Genomic DNA, 23,475 nt, shown 5'->3' with positions numbered 1-23,475 from the left:
AGGAGAGACAAAAAAAAACAATAAAGAAGAAAGAACGCAAAACAAAAGACGAGAAAAAGAAACAGAAGACAAAAACGAGAAAGCAATGAGAGGATACAGAAGGTACCAGGGCGGGTTCGAGCTAGGGGGCGTGGACCGCCAAGGGAGGCTGGCCGGCGAAACTCGGGAGCGCTAGCAAGGACCTGGGGCGACAGGGTCTGCTGCACCGAGGATGGGTCGTGCAGTACTGGGCCGTGGCCGAGTCGAGCGACGCTGGAGGCCGGGCAGCGTGGCGCTGAGGCCGACTGCGGGCTGGAGTGGCGGCACGAAGACGACGCTGGGTCGCATAGGTCTGGGGCTGATTAGGGTGTAGGTGAGCCAAAATAGACCAGTTGGGGTCAAGAGTAGGCATCGCCAGTGAAGTCGAAGATGGTGTGAGGAACCAGCCGAGTGGAGGTCATCTTTATAGGGATGAGGCTGCTAAAAATCACGAAACAATCAGAGGAGAATGCAGAGATTTTCGCGGCAACAGGAGGCCGAAAAATCTTGCCCGAATCGTGCCAGAATCAGGTCGGAGGAACGCCTGATTGGACCGGAGCTGGGTCGCCACAGAGATGGGGGTGAAATCAGGTTGGAGACCTATCCGGGTCGGGGTGAAATCGGGCCTGGGTAGGTTGGGAGAACGGGGTCGGGTCTAACCCGTTTCGAAAAGAAAAAAAAAATAAATAAATAAAATAAAAAAATTGGGCTTGGGCCGAGCTGGGTGTGACTAGAAATGGCTTAGAGATTGGGCTAGTGAAATCTGAGGCCTTCTTTGGAGATGATTTCCACGATGGGTGTCCAAAGAGAAAATTTGGGGGCATTGTGGGGGTGGTCAACAAATTGGACCATACAATCAAGGAAATTGAAGAGAAGTAATGGCAACAGTAAATGCAACAATTAATGTAGCTGTAAATACGACGATAAATGCAACATTCAGTGTGGCAATCACGGCCGCCAATAAGTGATGGTTATTGCGGGAGTGAATATGGCCTTAATGGTGGTGTGTCACTCAAGTCACTGCGACTTGCTGTGGAAGTTTACTTGCAGCCCACACCGAAGTACACCTATAAATAGGTTGCTCGACAGCGAGGTAAATGATCGAATTCCAATTATCTCTACTCCACAACTAAGAAATGTACTGACTTAGGCATCAGAGGGTTTTCTGCAAGTCCCCCCCCCCCCCCTTCTCCTCGAGCCGACGGTCAAACTCCAGGTCAACACTCGAGGGAAGCCTCTCTCGATAGTTCGCAGGTCAGCTCCCGCTCCAGTCCGCATTCATTGGTGAGTCAAACTCCTCTACGGAATTTTTCGTCACCAACATGTATCCTTAATGGCTTAATCATAATTACTGTGCGGGAGGGCCACTAATTAGGAATTTAGGATGGACAGATGGATTGATTGAGGATCCTGTGCCAATGTGGCATTGGACAAAACAAAACTCAACAGTCCAAAAACATATGGATGTCATTATCGTATCACCTACAAAATGTATATAAATAAGCTAGTGTGATAAACTTATCATCCTCACAAATTCACAATTACTCACACTGAACATACTGTTTGGCCATCAAAAATGTGGAGGCTGAAGGTTTCAGAAGGAGGAAGACATGGTAATCCATGGTTCACAAGTGTGAATAATCACATCGGGAGACAATTCTGGGAGTTTGACTTGAATCTCGGAACACCAGAAGAGCGAGCTCAAGTGGAAAAAGCACGTCTTGAGTTTCATAAGAATCGTTTTCGGTCCAAACATAGTTCTGATCTATTAATGAGACTTCAGGTATGTACTAGTTCATATATTAATGAGTAATAGCTCATCATCGAGAAGTTGTTTACGTTTGTTTATATGTTTATGTAGTTTGGAAAGGAGAAAGAAAGGTATCGAATGAAGTTACCAGCTCAGGTGAAAATAAAAAGTGAAGAAGAAATTAATGAAGAAGTAGTAACAACCACATTGAGGAGGGGATTGAGATTTTACTCGACTCTTCAGGCTGAGGATGGTTTCTGGCCTGGTGACTGTGGCGGTCCTTTGTTTCTTCTACCTGGCTTGGTACGTACATAAAGTTTAACTCTAGCCAGATAATGTTGTTGAATTAATATATTAGATCTTTTAGTGTATTAGGTAAGGATGTGTATGTCCTTCCCAGTCAAAAAAAAGAAATATAAGGAAGTACAATTTTAAGTTTTCAATTACCTAGTGTTTTTCTTTCACCAAGACAAAAAAATTCATAATATTAACAATCATGTGCACGTCCCGTCTTGCAAAGAGGGATGCTAAAAGATGTTGTGCAACCGTGTGCTTTCATTCTTAAGGGTAGGACAGAGTATTGATTCTCTCCTCACGTAACCCCAAATTAACTACTTTAGCAAGTAGCAACAACAGATGTGAGGTTTTATCAAATCTCTTGATACTATGCAAACTTATATATCTTATATTATTGTGTCTCTTTTTTATCGTGGGATATTTTTGGCTTGTAACTCACACAACCCCAACAACCCTAAGATGCAAAATAAAAAGAATAACAGATTACTGGATCCAGAGGTTTTGTATCCTGGACTTCTATTGCCAACAAAATTTTAATTATTGCCATCTCAAATGTAGACTTAATTATTCCAAAACTTAAGCTATTAGTAAAATGATCAACAATATGTATCTCGAAATATCATTGATATTCAATCCACGCAGCCAGTGTCGAAAAGATTTGCTTGAACTATTGATCTTAATAGATTGTAGATTAACTCTAGCTTGCAGGAATTATGCTTTGAGTCATTGACATGTATATGCCATGAAATTAGATCGTATTCATTTCATGCATACATATATACAAAAGTAAATGAATAATTCATTTTCATCTTTTATATATATATATATATATATATATGGTCTCCTTTTTTGTCAAATGGATACATTTAACATCGTAATCATTTTTAATCAAAATTATATATGGCTATTTCCTACTTTCTTTTCCTTTTTTAATCAAAATTAATATCCTCCTTCATTATCTTTGACAAATTCCTCGCTAAACTTTGAAATCAATGAAAGAAGGTTTTATATTCAAAAAGCTAGAGGCTCGATGTTTTTTTGTCATTAGCACCTACATACATTTATGTTTATTGATTGATCGATGTACTATGAAAGAATAATTTAAATACATATTATTGAAATTTCTAGGTGAACCTAAGCAAGGCGAGAAACTTTTTATAAAAGAAAATTAGGAACAAAGAAATGCACTAATTAGTCAATTAGTGAGACGTAAAAATCTTAACTCTCGAAAGAAACATTTCATAAAAGAAACTAGCAAATGAATGTATATTTTAGTAAAAATTAACATATATTCTCTTAACTAACCATCCACTTCTTTAATACAATTGTACATATGATTAAACCATCTCCGATTTGTTAAGTTTTTATTTGATAATAATTATTAGTAGTGTTTTAAAATTGTTCGAATAATGAATACGATACATAATTAAGGACAAAATTTGGATGAGCTCATTCAACTGCATACGTTATTTTCCTATGAAGCTAGTTTTCTACCCCCACTACAAACTTGATCGAGAGCATTGTAAATAAATTAAAATGAAATTAAGAATTATTGTCGGTAGAGATGTATAATTCCCATGATGCAACATTTGCCCTATCACTCAATATTAGCACGTACTTCTCACGAGCTCTCAACTTAAAAAAGAAAACCCTAGCAAAACATAAAGCTCTAGGATTTAATATAATCTCTATATTTTGTTGTTTACGTTACAAGATCGATTCATCTCTATTTTATTCACTAATCTCAAGCAATCACATGGGTTGTGTTACATGCACAGAGATTAATTAAGTTAATTAAGCAGTTAATAATATTGGTGTCGTGTCGCAGGTTATTGGATTATCTGTAACAGGGGCCCTTGATGCAATCTTGTCACACGAGCATTCAAAGGAGATCCGCCGCTATCTTTATAACCATCAGGTATGATCACTTCATTCTTTTCATTTTCAATTCCCGTGTAAGTCTATTTTTATATATCACTCTGGGTACTACCACTATCTTATTGTATGTCTATGTCTTTAAATGACAGCGAAAGAGTATATAACGATATATTATGACTTAAGATGAATAATATTATTACCCTTCAGGCTAATTCCATATATATATATATATATATATATATATATATATCACTTCATTCTTTCCGTTTTCAATTCCTTGAAGTTTGATTGTGTATTTTTCAAATGCTACCTGTCATAATATTACATGAGGTGGGTAGTTTAGTTTGCTTTAGTAAGTTCATTCTGAATGAGAAACCAAGGCTGACATATTTCAGCCATTTAGTTGGGACCAATTATCTTCTAAATAATTATTAATAAATCATATATAATAATGAGCTACCAAATCCAATCAATTGACTTTTGAAAATAGAAACTAGTTGATCCCCAGTAGCGTGTAATTTATTTGGAGTCTGTATATTTTACGTAAAACCAAATCACACCCAACTCGCGCGATCTGTAAGTTATCTTATTTGCATGGAATATTAATTACCATCCACAATCCATTTTAATTTGATGCTGCTGGTACTATACCGTACTATGTATTATGGCCAAGATATTGATGTTATACTAATTGTCAAAACTATAATCTCGCACCTCTATTGATAACTTAGCCAAGTAATAAAAAGCAATTTGCTATATTCTAATTGTTTCTAGTAAGTGGTTTTCGATAAGCACTTCTTTTTTTTTTTTTTCTTTTTTTTGAGAATGATCAGTATAAGCAGTACTTAAATAGAAAAAACTATTTAAAAATTTAAAAAAAAATTGTGTAGCCATAATATCTCCATTCAAAATGACCGATGACGTCTCAAATTCAAACTTTTTCCTCCCTCATAATCAAACAAATTCATATACTTTTTTTTTTTTTTGACTTTGTCAAGAGAAACCCAAAGGCTTCCTAGGTCCAATATAAACCTCTTCGGCGCATGTGAAATACTCTAACTGTGCATTGCAGTACAGTGCCTGGCCACTTTGACATCTTTGGGGTTCGAACCTAGGTTGGGGAGCACACCCAACTAAGCAAGAACCACTAGGCCACTTGTAGTGGTTACAAATTCATATACTTTGTAAAAGGTTAAAGACAGCCGCACCGCACCGGCATTTACTTAAAAAAAAATCAAACAAATTAAGTTAAAAGGTGTTTTTAAGTTTATAAAAGTTTTTATTATTATTTTTTTAAACATTTCAAGTGTACTTACTTGCATTTATTGTACTTTCAATGAGTATTTAGTACGTGCATCTAATTAACCAAAGGTGCTTCTAAGAAAACCTTAATTAATGGTTTGGATTAATACATACTCCCATATATAAATGCAACTAATGAATTGCATGCAGAACAAAGATGGAGGTTGGGGACTGCATATAGAAGGGCCAAGTACAATGTTTTGTACAGCTCTGTCCTATGTGAGTCTGAGATTGCTAGGAGAGGAGATGGACGGCGGTGATGGCGCCATGGAGAAGGCAAGAAAATGGATTCTTCACCGTGGAGGAGTTACCACCATCCCATCATGGGGAAAGATGTGGCTCTCAGTAAGCTTCAGCACCTAAACCTTAAAATGAATTCTCTGCAGATCAATATTCGAATTGCTAGCATTTGGAATTGCCCGCCTTTTTGCTACAATGCGGCCCTAAACCATAGTTTATCATATAGTCCCGATCACCTGATCAGCAACTGACCAAGGATCATTTGCTCACTTACCGTCCGATTGAAATCGGACTTACCGTCCGATTGGAATCGGACGGTTGACAGATCTCCTCCCCCAAAATCCAGATATATATCAACCGTCCGATTGAAATCGGACGGTAAGTGAGCAAATGATCCCTGGTCAGCAACTGACCAGGTGATCGGGATCGGTTTATCATATAACTATTAAGAAATCACTACAAAAAAAAATTGCAATGGCCACCGCAGTTAGCGTCGGCGCAAAAATGCCGTCGCCATTGGTCATAAATTTGCTACGGGAAATAAGGCGTCGCAAAATTAAAATTGGTTTGCGACGGCAAATTAACGCCGTGGCATAAAAACTGATACAATTGCGACGGCATCTTTAATGCCGTAGTTAAATTTGTCCCGATTCTTGCTACGCTATAGTTGCCGTAGCTTTTTTTAGCTTTCTTCAGGTGCATTAGTTGCCTTTTGTCATTTTTATTTTTCATTTTTATTAAGGAAATGGTTCCCATCGGTGTGACGCTCACTCTCTAAACCCCTTCTCTCTCTCCTCTTCTCCTTTCTCCGGATACGATCGACGACTTCGAGAGGGGTGTAGAGCGGAGCCCTCTCTCTCCCGCCGCCCAAAAATCTCTACCGTTGATTCAATTCCAGTAAGTTCTTCAAACCCTAATCTCACCAATTTTCCTTTACATTGTGGAATCAAATTTGAATGGAATCAAAAACCCCAAATCAGGTTGTGAAATTCATGTAGTTGATGATTCGCTGGCCTTAGGATTCATGTCATCTCATCTCAGATCTATACTTGCAAATGGCTCAGATCGACCTCCATCTTTACCTCCTTGGCGGCACTCTCACAGACCAAAGGAAGCCATGGCCGCTGTGCATGTTGTATCCTGCCCTCCCCGGCTTGGCAGCGAATCGGTAACCTCTCTCCTCTCTCGTTTGTCAAGTGTAGCTTCTTTTAGGTTAACACCTTTTATCTTCATCTTCCTCTGAATTCAGTTTGGTGGCACATGAATTAGAATTAGGTTGGTGTATTCTCGCATAGATTCACATGAAAAACCCAGTCCAAACTATCTGCTGCAACAATGGCTGTAGGGGAGCCCAGAGCACCAAAGTAATAAATTCACATCTCCATGTTTGGGCTTTTCCTCATAAGGTAACCCAACTCAGTTTTCTACTCTTTTTCTAGTGTAGATTTTTTCTTTTCTTTTTGGGTAAGTTAAATTGGGATTGGATTTTGGGTTTTTAGGCTGCTGGTAAATATCCTTACTTTCCTGGCCAAGAACCCACTTTGCCTAGGGATATCGATTTGTTGCTTCAGGTATGGCTTTCATGAACCCACTAGTATTCCGATTATGTCTTACCCTCTAGTATTTTTCTTTTCAATTTTGTTTGTTGCTTATTTAGAATGTTCAATTACTGCACACCATGTGTTTGAAGTTATGCCTCAAAGACAGCACCCAAGCTGAACCAGTGGGCTATTCCATGATTTTCGAAAACCCTATACTTCTTGTTTTACTCTCAGTTTTTGATAGCTTAAAATAGACTCTTCAATGATCATTTGGAGCTTGGTTTCATGAAAAACGGAGTTAAAATGAAATACTTATGCCATTTTGAAATTACTGCACTGTTTCAGAATTTCTGCAGAAATCAGTATTTTCTGTTACTTTGGATTCTTGTTTGACCACTCATTTGAACTGCGAATGACCTGAAATTTTGCAAAATAGTAGCTTTACATGTCTACTTCAAATCTGGAGAGTTTTGCATGAAATCACTGAAAAGAGTAGTTGTTGGTGAATTTTTCTTTCTTGCTAGCTACCAGTCTTCTGAAATTTTCTCAAATTTGCAGCAACCTTGTTACGAAACAATCTGTTTGAAAGGCTTTCACACCTTTGTCAGTCCTTGAATTTTAGTATGTTAAAATAGACTGAATATTAACGTTCTTATATGGATTTCTTGTTAACACTTAAGCAGGTTTGTAGAGAAAACAACAACCATGGGTCTAGAAGAATGCTATTCACATCAATATGTAAGTCTAATATCACAAGTATTGCTGCAATTGTTATCGAACATGGTGATCGATGATAACAATTGCACAAGTTCGATAACAATTGCACAAGTATTGCTATTGTGACAAAGGCTTCTCTCATGGAATGTAATTAATTTGGACTCAAGGTGCTTCTATCTGTCTCTTATAGTATATTAAGCTCAGGGCAATGTAATTTATTTGTTACTTAACTCTACTATTTTTTTATTTTGTATTTATCTTTGATGTAGGTTCTTAGGTCCTCAAACTGAAAACATGACTATAGATAAGTTCTGTCCTATATGATTTTTTTCCTTTGAACTTGCGGTGTACGTGTGTGGGGCTACTGTGATTCTGATTCCCTCTTCCCTTCAACCCCGTCTAGCTTCTTCTTCTCATGTATCTACTGTGATTTGTTAAATTAAAGACTATGGATTGATTTTCTATTAACAATTGTTTATGGGTTGTAACAATTGGTATCTGGGTAGCTTGATTTGCTAAGAATTGATCAATTTCAAGATTGGTTTTTTTTTTCTTTTAACAATGTCTGTGTTTTTATTTTCTTCTTTGGTTGGTTGTTTTCATTGATTTTGGATGTTGATCAATTATGGGTTTTTTTTTCTTTCTTTTAACAACGTCTGTGTTTTTATCTTCTTCTTTGGTTGTTTATTTTCATTGATTTTGGATGTTGATCAATTCTGGGTCAAGTAACTGTAACTGGTCATGTAACTTGTCACGTAACTGATCATGTAACTGACTATGTCACTGACCAAGTAACTGTAACTGGTCAAGTAATTGACCATGTCACTGACCAAGTAACTATAACTGGTCATGTAACTGACCATGTCACTGACCAAGTAACTGGTCAAGTAACTGACCATGTCACTGGTTAAGTAACTGACCATGTAACTGGTCAAGTAACTGACCATGTCACTGACCAAGTAACTGTAACTGGTCAAGTAACTGACCATGTCACTGACCAAGTAACTGTAACTAGTCATGTCACTGATCAAGTAACTGACCATGTCACTGGTCAAGTAACTGACCATGTCACTGACCAAGTAACTGTAACTGGTCACGTAACTGACCAAGTAACTATAACTGGTCACGTAACTGACCATGTCACTGACCAAGTAACTGTAACTGGTCACGTAAGGGATACAATTTATGGATTTGTCTTCAGATTAGGATTTGTCTTCAGCTTTCTCATTCCAATTTTCTTTTCTTCTCACAAACTCATAAAATCGTTTATGTCTCTATAAATTACCAACTTTTAGTTCAATACACAAACAAACATGGGATAGGACTATTTTGACTATTCTGCTCTTTAGTCCTAAGCAGTACCAAACATGGGTCAAGTATTAACATAGCATATCCCAGGTTAGAAGAGTCCTAGACTATTATAGGGAATAAGGTGGAGGATAATAGTCCCACGTAACAAACACCACCTTAATGCATTGTGACACTGTTCAGGAACCTTTTTGTTTCAGTAATAACGCTTCCTGATTGAGCTGATTTGATCGAATTGGTTATTTAAGAGAGTCAGATATTTAACTTCAATAATTTCTGTTGTTTTTTTTGCAGGTGATGATGTGAAGGAAAAAGAGCCGGACCCTTCAATTTATCTTATAGTTGCCAAGGTAAACAATCTACATTTTTTTTCTTTCAGGCTTTCTACTTTGCCTCCTTCGATGGAGATGGAATCATAAAAGAGAATGATAAGTCAATTTAGAAATCAGAACGTCGACCCAATGTACTCAAATATAGAGTAAGCATTTCCTTACAAGTATGAGGTATGTTGTAATTTTAAGTCTCGGATTGAATGTATCCTTGCAACACTTGATTATGATATAACAGAGCTAGGTTGTATGATATAACATTTGTTATGATACAAATACAATACTTATTGTTGGATTTTTTTAATTTTTTTTTTGTAGAATTTGGAATCTCTGGTCTGTCCAATTTGGAGTTGCTCATCAAAGAGAGGTGAATATATACCTCCTTTATCATGATCGTTTCTACAGATCAATTGATGTTTACACTTTTACTTTTTGAATATACATGTTTGTTCATTCATATCTGTCATGAAATACTTATGTTCTATTGATGCATTTATACGATTGGGAGTTGTGATAACTATACTATTAGCTCTTCTTTCATCAACCTAGAGACACATGTACTATTATGAGCACGTCCTGTTTGTCATTTGAGACCTATGCATGTAACTTGGAATTCTATTTACAGTGCATGTAACTTAGACTTATGCATATGAATTGAATCATATTCGTCCGGATGTCAAGGTTCATTACATATTTGTTTCTATGTAGAACGTATTGCAAAAGTCAAAAGAAATAAAACATTCCTTATTTCTTTTCTCTTCTTTTCTTCTGGTTTTCAATTAAATTTAGAAGTATTGCAGTTTATTCTAAGCATTGGCTTTGGCCTAGCAAGCATAGTTCCAGTAGCATTCCCGGAATGTTAAACTTGGCCATGGCCGGCCTACTTCTTAAACTAACCACATCCTAGATAAACACTAAACATGAATCCAATGACTATATGATATGCCAAGATACAGAATCCCACAATTGCCATGAATGGGTTTTGTGTTTAAATTTGAAGAAGGGTAAGATAGTTGTGAGCTCGGTTGATGTGGGTTTATAATGAGTTTTGGTTTTGGGTTAGTTTCTATAGTGATCACTTATATATGATGTGGGTTTATGATGAGTTTTAATTAACGTGTTTGTTTCTTAGCCTTAAAGAAATTAGTATAAGTTTTAGTTATTGAGTGTTCATGAAAATCTAATGGTTTTATTGTTTTGCAATGATAAATCAGCCTGCAAAAAGCCAGTGGCAGCGATCTCCGAGTTCATTTTAAGGTACCCTGGATCTTCATGATAATGAATGAAAATTCAGACATATATTTCGAGGTAAGTATGGAACTATGGATTTAGCATTCTTCAAATCAACTACTCTAGCTTTAATGTCGAAGAAAGACTAGGTGAACTACTTCACATACTTGCTGACTCAAAATGTCAAAAAGTAATTAAGAGTTCAAGTGAAGCATTAATTGTATTTACTGGTATGAACAATATCTGTGTCATGTACATCTCCCATTAATTTTCTAGCTTTTTGTTTCTTTAATGACTGCTTGAAGATTTCTGACTTTCTGTTATAGGAGGCTTGCAACAACACTAGAGTAATTGGTATGTGAAGTAGATCAAGGAAGATCCTGCAAAGTTTATCTTGAAGTAGAGGAAAATAACTAACTTGTAAAGCTTAATCTTGTAAATTTTGGTAGAAGCTCCATTCCTTTTGTAACATTCATGAGGAAAATTAAAGTGTAACATTTCTTTTTATATAAGCTTCATTCCTTTTGTATAGTTTTATTCATAAAAAAATAATAATAAAAAAAAAAAAATTGGCATGCATATTTGCATGTCAAATTTTTTTTTATTCATAAAAAATATTTTTGCGACGGCATTTTTGCCGTAGCAAATGACTTTTGGCGACGGCAAAAAACTTCAGTAGCGGTTGGTGGCGTCGCCATTGGTATTTGCGACGGCATTTTTCCGTCGCAAAATTCTTGCGACGGCAAACGTTTGCCGTCGCTAATAGTCTTGCGACGGGGAATTGCCGTGGCAAATAACATTGGCGACGCCACCAACGGCGTCGGAAGCATTGCCGTCGCAGAGCCGTCGCCAATACTCTTTTGCGACGGCAAAAGAGGTTTTTGCGACGGCATTGCGCCGTGGCCATTGCAATTTTTTTTTGTAGTGAATCTTCATTATAAATGTGGTCCTGATATGTATGTATTATTTGTTTAGTGAAAGTCGTGTGGTCCTATTTATTAATCAAATCGACATTATAATTCGGAGACAAATCTAAACAAGAAAGAAAAGAGGCTGGAATGTCAATATTCGAATTAATTTAATCAACCTTTATTAATTTTTTTAGTTATTCTTTATGGCTACAAAGTATAAACATATATTAAACTCATTTTAAAATTGATGATCGTTAAGGCATTAATTACTGCCTTAAATCTAGTACGATTTAGGTTGACAGATTCAGTCTGTCGATCGGTTTAAGCGAGTTAGATACCTTAACGATCATCAATTTGGCTGAAAATTTGCAGAGATGATCTATACACTAGTATCTAAAAACTGAACGGTTGAGATATGGATATGCGACCGAAAAGCGACCAAAAACTCGAAGTTCACACTTTAATTTCAAAGCGGAACTCCGCTCTGAATAAAATCTGTATACACACACACACACACACATATACAGTTCGTTACGAACGTCCGTACCGAAGCTTAGGTACGGATTTCAAGTTTTTCCCCACTCTCCTATCACAAATTCACATCTTATAAATTGCAGTTTTGGATGCCTTAACGATCATCAATTTGGCTGAAATTTTGCATAAGTGATCTATACATTAGGACCTAAAAACTAAACGGTTAATATGTGATCGAAAAGTGAGGAAAAAATGGAAATTCGTACCTAAAGCTTAGTTTACCGTCTCCTATTGAATATAATGAATTTATTGAACACTCTACCGATCTTTAGCTCTCATTGCTAGGAATGAAAATCGATCACTTGGATACTATTTGCTAGTTAGTTAACTAAGAATTTATGCATGGCAGGTACTTGGTGTATATGAATGGGACGGTAACAATCCACTGCCTCCTGAACTGTGGCTTTTACCGTACTTTCTCCCGGTACACCCAGGTTTAGTTTTCTTCCATACATGAGGCATTATCATTCATGTATAACTTTATCCCAATAATAAAAGGGAAAAAATGCAAACAGTACCTGACGTTTGGCCCATTAGTAACTTTAGTACCTGACAAAAAAAAATATCACTTTGGTACCTGAAGTTCAAAACCCGACCCAACTTTAGTACCTAAAACACTGTTGGCCGTTACGGCGTTAGCCACCTAGCAAACTTTGAAGGGTATTATGGTCCCTTCACCATTCGTCTTCTTCTTCCTCAAGCTCTCCTCATCTTCTTGTTTCTCCCAACTTGGTTTGTGTGGCCGCGGAGGGTTTTGATGAGGTTGCCGGTTTCGAAGTCCAAGAGGTGGGGGGGTTTTGTTGTCGGAGACGGAGACCATGAACTGGGAGTCAAGGGAGAAGGCGAGGTCAGAGACGCATTGGTCGTGGCCCTAGAAGGTTTCGTCCAAATCCAGTCTTGTTCAATCTGCCTATAATTCCTTCCTTCCTTGATTTTTCAAAATTGGACAAGACGATCGTCATCATTATATAACACTCCTCCACACACACACACAACTCTCTCTCTCGGACAAGACGATCGTCATCATTATATAACACTCCTCCACACACACACACAACTCTCTCTCTCTCTCTCTCTCTCTCTCTCTCTCTCACTCTCTATCTCTCTCTCTCCCTCCCTCCCTCCCTCTCTCCCTCTCTCTCTCTCTCTCTCGCTTTCAATTCAGCCATAAACTCAATCTTTTCATCTCCTCCATCGCTGATCCTCCAGAAAACCCCTTGCATACCTAGAACACCGGACATGTAGGATGCCATCGATATTACCATCACCATTGACGGTAATAGAGAAGCAGCACACCAAGCAATCCAAACAATTCACAATCAGGACCGATCTCGTGTACAAAGTCAGACCACAAAACCAAAATCCGGTCGCCGTCTGCAGTTCAAAACCGTCCCAGAAGCCGTCGCATCTTCCAGAAAAAGAGAAGTCACAGCAAATCCCACCACCAATCAAGGCCCTAACTCCGATCCTCACAGCCTGGGAAACATCAAACAACATCAATCCAAATCTGGATCGATTACCCGACCTCTGCCACAACCAATTCAGACCAAGATCACAACAATTACAAAAAGACAAATCTGGATTGTCAAATCCCCAACTGGTGAGGGATCAGAGAATTAAATCAAAGGCGTTGTAGGGGCACGGAGGTCCGATTGGCCAGGCCTGGGAAGCAGGTCCATCTCTCCAAGTTTGAGATCAAACAGCTATGCGTTGCTTCTCGGAAAATCTTTCTCCAGCAGCCCAATTTGCTCGAGCTTGAAGAAGAGATGGAGAGAGTGTGTGGAAATTAGCAGAGAGAGAGGGGGAGAGAGAGGAAGAAGAAGATAGTGCGTTGAAAAAAATAAAATAATAATAATAATAATAATAAATAAATAAAAATATTAGAGTTGAAATTACTTATATGTCCTTCAAGTTATGTTAGGTGGCTAATGCCGTAATGACCAATAGTGTTTTAGGTACTAAAGTTGGGTCGGGTTTCGAACTTCAGGTACCAAAGTGATTTTTTTTTTATCAGGTACTAAAGTTACTAATGGGCCAAACGTCAGGTACTGTTTGCATTTTTTTTCCCATAATAAAATGGATAAGTTTTTATTATTCATTTTTACATGGGGGGATTGATTGATTGTCTGGTGCAGGTCGCATGTGGTGTCACTGTAGGATGGTATACCTGCCCATGTCATATTTATATGGCAAGAGATTTGTTGGTCTCATCAACGACCTTATTTTTTCCCTCAGAACAGAGCTTTATACCCTTCCCTATCACCTGATTGATTGGGACCAAGCAAGAAATCTATGCGCCAAGGTACGCCTACTACTTAAAAATTGTTATTACTGGGAAAAATAATTGCAATGAGATAACACTCTAAGCTTTGCTTGTGTTCTGGTAGATTAAAATATAACTTTTGGATTCAGTAGTTGTTTAACATGGTATATACTAGAGTTTTAGTTTCATGAGGTCTTAGGACGCATATGGTGAACTAATTAGGTTAGGTCTAGAAAATTGGAATATTCTTGTTGGAGAATTAATGCAAGATTTCATACTATTTGGAAAGACAAAAATGACCAACACCTGAGGTCAAGTTAAAGGAGAAATTATATATAAAGTCTAAAAGTTAATAGTAAGGTGTAAATCAGCTACAATTAAAAAAGTTAGAGTGTAAATAATCAAAATTGAAATGCCATGGAGTAAAACAACAGTCATGAGAAAAGTCATGGGATAATTTAGCTATTTTACCTAATTTTTGTAATGGTTTAGTTGGATAAATTTAGTTGCGGTGTTTCTCCGTTGGAAATCCAATTTATGACATTCATACATTTCCAGCTAAGGTGAACTAAAACAATATTCCTCGTAAATAAATCTGCAGGAGGATTTGTATTACCCACATCCCATTCTACAGGACATGTTGTGGGGGTGTCTTCATAAGGTTGGGAAACCTCTTCTCATGAGATGGCCATTGTCTAACCTCAGGCAAAAAGCTCTCACCACTGTGATGTACCACATACACTACGAGGATGAAAACACTCAGTATATCTGCGTTGGATCTGTCAATAAGGTTTTATCATTTATCTAGTACTATTCAAAGGCGTAGCTACGCACGGGCTCTGGTGGGCTACACAGCACACCTCAAATTTTGAAAAAACGTTAATTTGTAGCTTAATTTCAGTTCAAAAAAATTAAATATTAAAATGTAGCCCACCCAAAATTCTAAACTTAGCCCATATACCTAATCAAATATGCATGTCATATATTAACACATTGTAGAATTTCTATAATATATGATGAGGTTTAATTTAAGTAAGGAATAAAACATGTTCCTTGTAAAAGTAAAAAAAAAAAAAATTTAAAAGTTGCAGCTTTCTGAGAAAAAACCCTAGACCTGCGCTTGCCTTCAATCGTGTTCGATCCTGTCCGGCTGCACCTCGGCTCGGGCGGTGGCAGTCGACCTCGCCGGCGAAAGGTGTGTGTGGCTAGATGGGTGGTTCTCTCTGATGCTGTGTGACGTTTATCCGTGGCTCTGAGGTTGGGGTCTGGCAGCGTTAGTTCTCGTCATGCTTATGTGATGGGGATGGCTGTACTGGGATCTGAATTATGGTTATGGGGAACGATTGGTGTGGTGAAGATCCATTGCAAGGCGGTGCCACCATGGGGGAGGGGACGGTTGGTGATGGGTGGTTTGCTATCTGGATTAGCGTTGTGATCTGGATGGAGGCGGTTTGGATCTGGTATCGTGGAGGTGGATGGCGTCCGACGGCAATGACGGAGCGGCGATGGTGAAGGCCCTACAACGATGGTGGAGTAGCGAGAGTGGTGGCGTGAGGGTACATGCACGTCTCTGGGCTGGGCTCGAGAGAAGAATGTTGGTTGCCTTGGTCTTTTGGGCCGCTGTTACTAGTATTTAAGGGCTTGGTTTTATTTTAGTGGTTTTGTTTTGTTAGTAATAGGACACTACCAAGGTTTCGGTTGTGGTATTAGCTGTTGGTCGAGTGCACTACAAGATGTGGCAGAGACAATGATGCGGCTGAAATAGCCTCATAATTTAACCCTGCAAAATGTAGTTGTCAGTATAGGATAAGCAGGGATCGTTCAGTCCGGGGATTGTAGGGTACACCTACACAAAAAGGTCAATTAACAAATAAAAGAATAAAATGGGGGTTTTTGAATTTGGTTTCTAATCTACTTAAAATAAAAACAAACCAAATAAATCTATATACAATGATCGACTTCCCTAACCTTGACCTATACCACTCAGAAATTACTAAGTGTAAAAACAGAAAATCCATTTCAACATGCTACAAAAATGTGCCCATCTTAAATGCCTAAATAAGAGTCCAAATGAAAAGCCTCAGCGGATCAATCCATTTATCTGATTCGTTCTAATGTAGGCTTGGATCGGAAAAGTCCTTACCAAGCCTAATACTACTAATTTTCGAAAACACTCAGCGTAATTCTCTTAACTAGTAGTATTATCTAACCCTCGAGTCAACTCACACATGCAAATTAACCATTACACATAGAATTTAACACGTAATTTCCAGAATTGTTTAATCATCAAAGCATGATTTTTACCACTCGTTAGAACTAATTACTACTTGTTTAACTCAGCATCTTAACAAATAACAATTACTCTTGGCAAATTAAGCGAACACACAAGAACTCTCACCGTTATTCTAGCATGCAAACTTATGAACCTAACTCTGAAAATTACCTAAACACATAAAAGGGCACAAGATTATAACATGCATCATAAAAGAATTCTCGAAATTAACTCAATAATAAACTGAAAATCTCAAAAGTATTAATAAAAATATTCTGAAAATTCCATGTCTCCAATTACACAACTCGCAAATTGAAACACACAAAACCGAAATAAAAATTGTAAGTAGAGTCATAGTTACACTTTGAAGCTTTCCTCAGCGGCTTAGCAACACGGTGATGAACTCGTCTCTGCTATGGTGGTGGAGCGTCCTTGACTCAGCGCCTAAGAGCTTTGTAGATTGATGGATGGATGGTGTCACGGTCTTGTAGGTGATGGAAGTTTAAGGAGTGAATTGGGCAGAGTCTCGAAAAAGTTTTTGGCCAGGAAGTGATAGGCCAGGAAATGATAATGATCTTGGCTAGGAAGTGATGCAAATTATATTCTGGATGTTGCCTATTTATAGGGGAGCATTGGTTGGCTTTCCCAACTGAAACGTCTCCTTTATGGCCTTAACTCCTCTCATAATGGGGCAATTCCTTTAATTTCCCAGCTGAAACGTCTTTCTCTTATTTATTTTTCAGTTGAAAACATCTTTTTCTTTTATTCCTCAACTGAAAATGTCTTTCTCCTTTATTCCCCAACTGAAAACATCTTTCTCCTTTATTTCCCTTCTTCATTGCTTGGTCAAATATCTTAATTGCTTTATTTTATGACTCCATCATTGCTGTTTCCAAGAGTTCCACAAGGCAAGGTTTCCTACAACAAGCAGGAGAATATTAGAATTTTCTAGAGAAAATAAAGGGAATTAAAATGTAAAGACCGCAAAAACAGTTGACAGTTAGAAATCCTGATCCAGCTAGGATTTTTCATGAATTTTACTTTTTCCGCCTATTTCACTCCAAACACTCAACAAGACTCTCAAAATGACTTAATGACTCAGAACACTAAACTAAGGGAAAAATAAGGCTAAAATGAGGCACATAATCAATAATATTGTCACACTTTTTTGCTCCTATCAGACAATCTTCTCTTCGGCCTTCTAGTGGGTCATTCCTATATGGTTTTGGGTCAGCGAAAAAGTCTAGCTGTGCCATAGACAAGCATTATTGGCCTTTTAGTGGGTCGTTCCTGTCTGGTTGGGTTGGAGGCGATGGCATTTGGAGCAGTTGTGGATTGACGGTGTAGACAATAGGGTGTTGATGGTGTTGGGTTTTCTTAGTCCTAGGTCTGAATGTTCGGCAATCCTTTTGGTCGGGTTTAGGTCACAACCAGTGTTGGCTTGGTGGATCAAAAGTTGGTCAGGAGGACTCTGGTTGGTGAGTTAGTGTTGACACAAGTGAGTTGTCTGGTTTCAGAGTTCTTATCTACTGGACGAGAGTTGAGATGTCAAGGATTCACTGCTTTTGCGCTTGTTGTCTTTGTCAAACAGTTGTAGTGCAAGTTTGGAGTCATTATAGAGTTCCACTGTGAAGTCTAGTGGCCATTTCTTTGTAAGAGATGTTGTCTAAAACTCGTTGTAAGCAGTTCATTATTAATGAAGTTCTTATTTGATAAAAAAAAAAAAAACATCAGTAAACTTGTATTAAATTTTTTTTTTAGCCCAACCCATTTTAAAATCCTAACTCCGCCATAGGTACTATTTACTAATGTTAGAATTAAAAAAAACAGATGGCTAATTTGTCTGACATGTTACGCTACCGGAGATGATTTTACTAATCTCTACAGTTCCGGTATGGTTGAATTTGTAATAAGCAAAAGTGATGAACCATGTCAAATATGTAATTGCAAGTATGCCCTGAGATTTTGAAGAACAAAGGCTTATGATGATCAAAAACATGCAGGTACTAAACATGATTTGTTGTTGGGTGGAGGATCAGAATTCAGAAGCATACAAGTGTCATCTTTCAAGAATCAAAGATTTTCTATGGGTTGCAGAAGATGGAATGAAAATGCAGGTTAATAATCCTGAATTCAATAATATTAATGAATTATTATTTCCTATATATTCAGAAGATAGTGTGAGTAATTAAACATTTTGGTGATGGATACATAGGGATCGAATGGATCTCAATGCTGGGATGTTGCTTTGGCTGTTCAAGCAATCCTTTCTACCAACCTTGTGAATGAATATGGTTCCGTGCTTAAGAAGGCGCACTATTTCATCAAAAACACACAAGTACTGTATTCATAATTGAACTCAAACTAGTGGTTTTAGGTATAAACATTTATATGTTATTTATATGTTTATCATTAGCTTCCATAAAATGGGTTTTGGTGTGATAAATCCCTTAAATAGGTTAGGAGAGACAGCTACGGCAATCTGCGTTACTGGTACCGTCACATTTCTAAGGGCGGATGGCCCTTCTCCACTGCAGACAATGGTTGGTCTGTCTCAGATTGTACAGCTGAAGGTTTGAAGGTACATACGTAACAATCGTTGCTCCATCAATATCTGATGAATATGATTTTTTTGTAGCTTAACACCAGCGAATTGCAGGCAGCACTCTTATTATCACGTATGCCCTGCGAAATTGTGGGAGAAGCAATAGCAGCTGATCAACTGCATGATGCTGTTAATGTAGTATTATCCCTACAGGTACAACTTGACCTTGCGACATCTTACAGTAGAATTGCCGAGTATTTATGTAATCGCAAGAGCAATGACATGTATTTTATTTCTTTGACTCAACAGAACAGTAATGGAGGGTTTGCATCATATGAACTCACAAGATCCTATGCCTGGTTGGAGGTGATGATCGATTAATTCTTGTTTTTTGTTCTGATATTTGAAATATGCTACTCAAGTGTGGATAATTGGCTTTTAATCTTGGGAAAACCTGATGACTCTCCTTTCAATAACAACAGATGATCAATCCAGCTGAAACATTTGGAGATATCATGATTGATTATCAGTAAGAACAAAAATTACTAATTCATTGCTTTCCCAAAAGAAGTAGCAGTGTTCAATTTGCAAAAGAACAACCACATATAATACCAGAGTCACTGAATTTGATAACCAATGGGGTTGAGAGTGAGTCCAAATTTGAATAAATGAAATACTCTCACATCATTTGGTAAACAAATTTGGTGACGCGCGCTTACATTAGTATTACATCCGAATAAGTAATGATACAAAAAGTCCTTACCCACCCTTATGAATAAATGCATACCTACCCTTATGAATAAATGCAGGTATGTGGAATGCACATCATCAGCAGTTGAAGGCCTTAATGCATTCATGAAATTATATCCAGGGCATCGGAAGAAAGAAATAGAAGCATGTATTGCAAAGGCAGTTCAGTTCATCGAGAGCATACAACTTCCTGATGGCTCATGGTTAAATTTGTCTCTAGCCATTTCATCAATATATAATTTCGAAATGCTAACACCAAAATTGGACTTATAAACATGAACTGAGCTTAATACTTCATTATGTTCCAGGTATGGGTCTTGGGGAGTTTGCTACACCTATGGAACATGGTTTGGAATAAAGGGGTTAATGGCTGGTGGCAAGACCTATCAGACAAGTGATAGCATTAGAAGAGCATGTCATTTCTTGCTTTCTAAGCAACTCGATTCAGGTGGCTGGGGAGAGAGCTTTCTCTCATGCCAAAACAAGGTAAAGGAGCGTTTTGGAAATCCATGTTGAATTTACTAGCTATCTGTGTTCAGCTTTTTCTTTACCTTTTCCTCTGTTCAGCATTTCCGGCAGCCATATATAATGTTTTTGAATGATATCTCTGCTATGGTGGAATAAATAGGTATACACAAATCTCGAAGGGAACAAACCACATATAGTAAACACTGGATGGGCTATGTTGGCTCTAATTGAAGCAGGGCAGGTGTGTGACAATATCTGTGTTTTTTCATAATAGATTTAAACCTAGGCCTATATACACATGACTACATCAGTAATGCTATATGAACTGCAGTTTCTAAAAACATGACTTTTAACGTTAATTAATGATTCCTAACTAATGATCTGATAGCATATCCACTGTCATATGATATGATCAACTATATATTTGGAGGTCAATGCTTCCCTAGAAATGGTAGGAAAACACTCATTTGTGTCCTTTTCTTTCCACAATTTTGTGACTTTTAGGGTGAAAGGGACCCGATCCCCTTGCATCGAGCAGCAAAGGTATTGATCAATTCACAGATGGAAAATGGAGATTTCCCACAACAGGTATTTGTTATTATAAATACTGCACAAGGTTTCAGAGGCATAACATTACTACCTTGGACTTACTATATTTATTTCAATAGCAAATCATGGGGGTCTTCAACAAAAATTGCATGGCTAGTTACTCCGCCTACAGAAATATCTTTCCCATCTGGGCACTTGGAGAGTATCGAAACCGGGTATTGGTACCACAAATGCATCAATCAAAGAAAATAAGTGCGTAGATGCTCATGTAGCTATTACAGTTGTGGGTATAAAACTGTGTTCATGTACAGTGTATTAGTGGTTGTGCAAATTTGATCGTGTTTACCAAGACCATTTTCAGGAATAAGTAGTTCGGACCAAACTATATCACAGTTTACAACTGTATTAAATAGATGATTGTAGAATATTCTGTAAATATTTACTTTTCTTGTCGGTGTAGATTACGTTTTCTGTTTAATTATAGGAGATGTTTTCCTATTAGGACTACTCTTGTATCTCTTGATATACCTCCTATTTTGGAGATGAATAAATCTATCGAAACATTCCAAATACATTGAATTCTTATTTTCTACTTGGTATCTGAGCCAGGTTCAATCCCTACACTGTATTCCTCTGAAACCCGAAACTTGAATCTCGAAGTATTTCACGAAACAACCCGGTCAAATTTATTTTTCCATTACCCAAGGCTATCTCAAAATTGCCATAGCCAACCTTGAAAAATTGCAGCATAGCAAATCATCAAAAAAAGTAGCAGCAGCATAGCATCACACAGTGGGACCACAGCATTGCATAATTGTTTATGCCTAAAGCCCTGCTACAGTACATCACGTGGGATTCTTCTTTCCATCTGCTACAACACATTCACGTGGGTCATCATGCACAATTGTTTAGGCCCAGCTCGGGTCCCACGCAGACAAGCTCTGCTGCTCTAGTCTGCAATTCTGCTGCAGCCGACAAAGCCAAAACCCAAAAGCCGTTGCTTTCTGCTCAATGGATCCATCCTCAGGCTTCTCAACTATTCCACCACGCCCTCTTCCAGGTGAAACAAATACATATGCAAATACAAAGTGTCCACTCTGTGGAAATTTGGGTCATAGCAAGCAACGGTGTTATGAAATAATTGGCTATCCTGATTGGTGGGATTTCACCAAGAAACCGCTAAAGAACCTTGGAAAAGCTGCCATGGCTACTGCAGAGGAAGTGCACCTAGACACTACCTCCGCTAATATAGCGCAGTCAGGTGTGAAGGGTAAAGTTACTTTTAATAGTACATGGATAATTGATATAGGTGCATCTGACCATATGACCAATGACCCTAGTCTTGTGAAGAACCTTAGACATTCCCCTCAAAATGTTGTCTCTACTGCTAATGGTACTCCAACTCCGGTCACTGAAGAAGGTTCTATTGCTTTATCTGATACCTTAACCCTTGAATCTGTCTTAGTTGTTCCAACACTAGCTTATAATCTCCTGTCTGTTGGTCAAATGGTTTTAGCTCTTGCATGTATTGTCACCTTCTATCCTTTTTTATGTGTGTTTCAGGACATTCTGACTAGGCGGATTCTTGGTTATGGTGTTAGAAGGGGGAAATTATACTACCTGGACTTGACAGAGACTGGAGAGAAACAGAAGCATCTTTTGGGACAAGCTAATCAGATCAACGGGGTAGAAAATGCGAAGGAAGCTATATGGTTATGGCATCGCCGTTTAGGTCATCTATCTTTTAATTATCTTAAGAAGCTGCAACCTCATTTGTTTTCAGTTGTCAATGATCTGGATTTCCATTGTGACATTTGTGAACTGGCCAAGAGCCACCGTATTTCATATTCACCAAGTCTTCATAAAAGTCCTGTTCCTTTTATGAAAATTCACTCTGATGTCTGGGGTCCTGCGAAAATTCTTTCTTTTTCTGGAGCTCGATATTTTGTAACATTTATTGATGACTGCGCTCGCATCACATGGGTGTCATTACTGAAAAATAAGAGTGATGTATTTGGGATGTTTACTGAATTTCACAAAATGGTGGCAGCTCAATATCAACAATCCATCAGAGTGTTACTGTCTGACAATGGTGGAGAGTTTGTGAATGACCCTATAATTGAGTTTTGCCGGTCACATGGAATTCGTCATCAAACCTCCAATTCTTATACTCCTCAACAAAATGGTTTAGCAGAACGGAAGAACAGGCAGTTGATGGAAGTTGTTCGTGCTTCCTTATTTGGCATGAATGTACCTCGGTCCTATTGGGGAGAAGCAGTGAAATCAGCAGCATATCTTATCAACCGTACTCCTTCACAGGTGATTGAGTTTCAGAATCCTCATCAGAAGCTTCATACACTTCTGACCATCCCTTCTATGCCTAATTTGGAGCCCCGAGTGTTTGGATGCACAACTTATGTTCATATTCCCAAGTCTCAACGCAGCAAGCTTGATCCCCGTGCCCGTAAGTGTATATTTGTTGGTTATGCTGAATTCAAAAAGGGTTATCGATGTTATGATCCTCTTACTGGCACTATGTATGTTTCTCTGGATGTTGCGTTTCGTGAATCTGA

The 23,475-nt window shown here is 38.0% G+C and overlaps 1 protein-coding gene across 3 annotated transcripts; it reads left to right on the top strand.

Annotated features, from left to right (window-relative positions):
• Positions 1-1,564: 1,564 nt before the first annotated feature.
• LOC112203920 (cycloartenol synthase) lies at positions 1,565-21,442 on the top strand. Of its 3 annotated transcripts, XM_024344821.2 has the most exons (18): positions 1,565-1,801; positions 1,880-2,071; positions 3,894-3,983; positions 5,396-5,590; positions 12,405-12,489; positions 14,191-14,357; positions 14,920-15,108; positions 18,594-18,707; positions 18,806-18,928; positions 19,049-19,171; positions 19,250-19,348; positions 19,445-19,501; positions 19,618-19,664; positions 19,945-20,088; positions 20,194-20,371; positions 20,514-20,594; positions 20,858-20,941; positions 21,022-21,442. In XM_024344821.2, exons 1-18 carry the CDS (start codon positions 1,595-1,597, stop codon positions 21,160-21,162), a joined length of 2,316 nt encoding a protein of 771 aa, XP_024200589.1. In that variant the 5' UTR covers positions 1,565-1,594; the 3' UTR covers positions 21,163-21,442. The 3 variants fall into 3 exon arrangements, 1 of the variants encoding a protein (XP_024200589.1); XR_005805489.1 differs by lacking the exons at positions 1,565-1,801; positions 1,880-2,071; positions 3,894-3,983; ... (12 more) ...; positions 20,858-20,941; positions 21,022-21,442 and adding exons at positions 6,228-6,382; positions 6,466-6,653; positions 6,755-6,891; ... (3 more) ...; positions 10,595-10,688; positions 10,937-11,117 and having other exon boundaries at positions 5,457-5,590; XR_005805490.1 differs by lacking the exons at positions 1,565-1,801; positions 1,880-2,071; positions 3,894-3,983; ... (12 more) ...; positions 20,858-20,941; positions 21,022-21,442 and adding exons at positions 6,228-6,382; positions 6,466-6,653; positions 6,755-6,891; ... (3 more) ...; positions 10,595-10,688; positions 10,937-11,117 and having other exon boundaries at positions 5,457-5,590.
• The last annotated feature ends 2,033 nt before the right edge of the window (positions 21,443-23,475 follow it).

Source organism: Rosa chinensis, chromosome 1 (assembly GCF_002994745.2).
Source record: "Rosa chinensis cultivar Old Blush chromosome 1, RchiOBHm-V2, whole genome shotgun sequence".
Taxonomy (NCBI): Eukaryota; Viridiplantae; Streptophyta; class Magnoliopsida; order Rosales; family Rosaceae; genus Rosa; species Rosa chinensis.
This window is presented reverse-complemented; position numbering and strand designations above follow the sequence as displayed.

Coding starts and splice junctions, on each gene's coding strand:
- LOC112203920 (XM_024344821.2), top strand. CDS start 1,595: ATGTGGAGGCTGAAGGTTTCAGAAGGAGGAAGACATGGTAATCCATGG. Junction 18,929..19,048: donor ATTTCATCAAAAACACACAA/GTACTGTATTCA, acceptor TCCCTTAAATAG/GTTAGGAGAGACAGCTACGG. Junction 20,942..21,021: donor ATGGAGATTTCCCACAACAG/GTATTTGTTATT, acceptor TTATTTCAATAG/CAAATCATGGGGGTCTTCAA.